The following is a 261-nucleotide window of genomic DNA, read 5'->3' as shown; positions in this document are numbered from 1 at the left end:
TGTGTGGGGACAGGTCGGGGGAATCGTGGCGCTTCCTCCTCGGTGGTGACAGGTCCGGGGAATCGTGGCGCTTCCTCCTCGGTGGTGACAGGTCGGGGGAATCGTGGCGCTTCCTCCTCGGTGGTGACAGGTCCGGGGAATCGTGGCGCTGCTGCCTGGGAGGCAGGAGGCTGCAGGAGTTGTTCCTCTCTTGCCTGGGAGGGGACGGGTCCGGGGAGTCGTGGCGCTTCCGTCTAGGGGGGGATTGCTCGGGGGAGCCGT

General features: G+C 67.8%; 1 protein-coding gene across 1 annotated transcript in view; it reads right to left on the bottom strand.

The window, feature by feature from the left end:
• BUD13 (BUD13 homolog (S. cerevisiae)) overlaps positions 1-238 on the bottom strand; it is a gene marked incomplete at its 5' end in the record, with an annotated part of 3427 nt that extends 3189 nt beyond the window's left edge. Inside the window, one exon of the mRNA XM_010023686.1 lies at positions 4-238. Within this exon, the coding sequence (XP_010021988.1) occupies positions 4-238 (235 nt within the window). The remainder of the gene's footprint in view (positions 1-3) is intronic.
• Positions 239-261: the final 23 nt, after the last annotated feature.

This window comes from Nestor notabilis, unplaced genomic scaffold (assembly GCF_000696875.1).
Source record: "Nestor notabilis isolate BGI_N333 unplaced genomic scaffold, ASM69687v1 scaffold20851, whole genome shotgun sequence".
NCBI classification, from domain to species: Eukaryota; Metazoa; Chordata; class Aves; order Psittaciformes; family Psittacidae; genus Nestor; species Nestor notabilis.
This window is presented reverse-complemented; position numbering and strand designations above follow the sequence as displayed.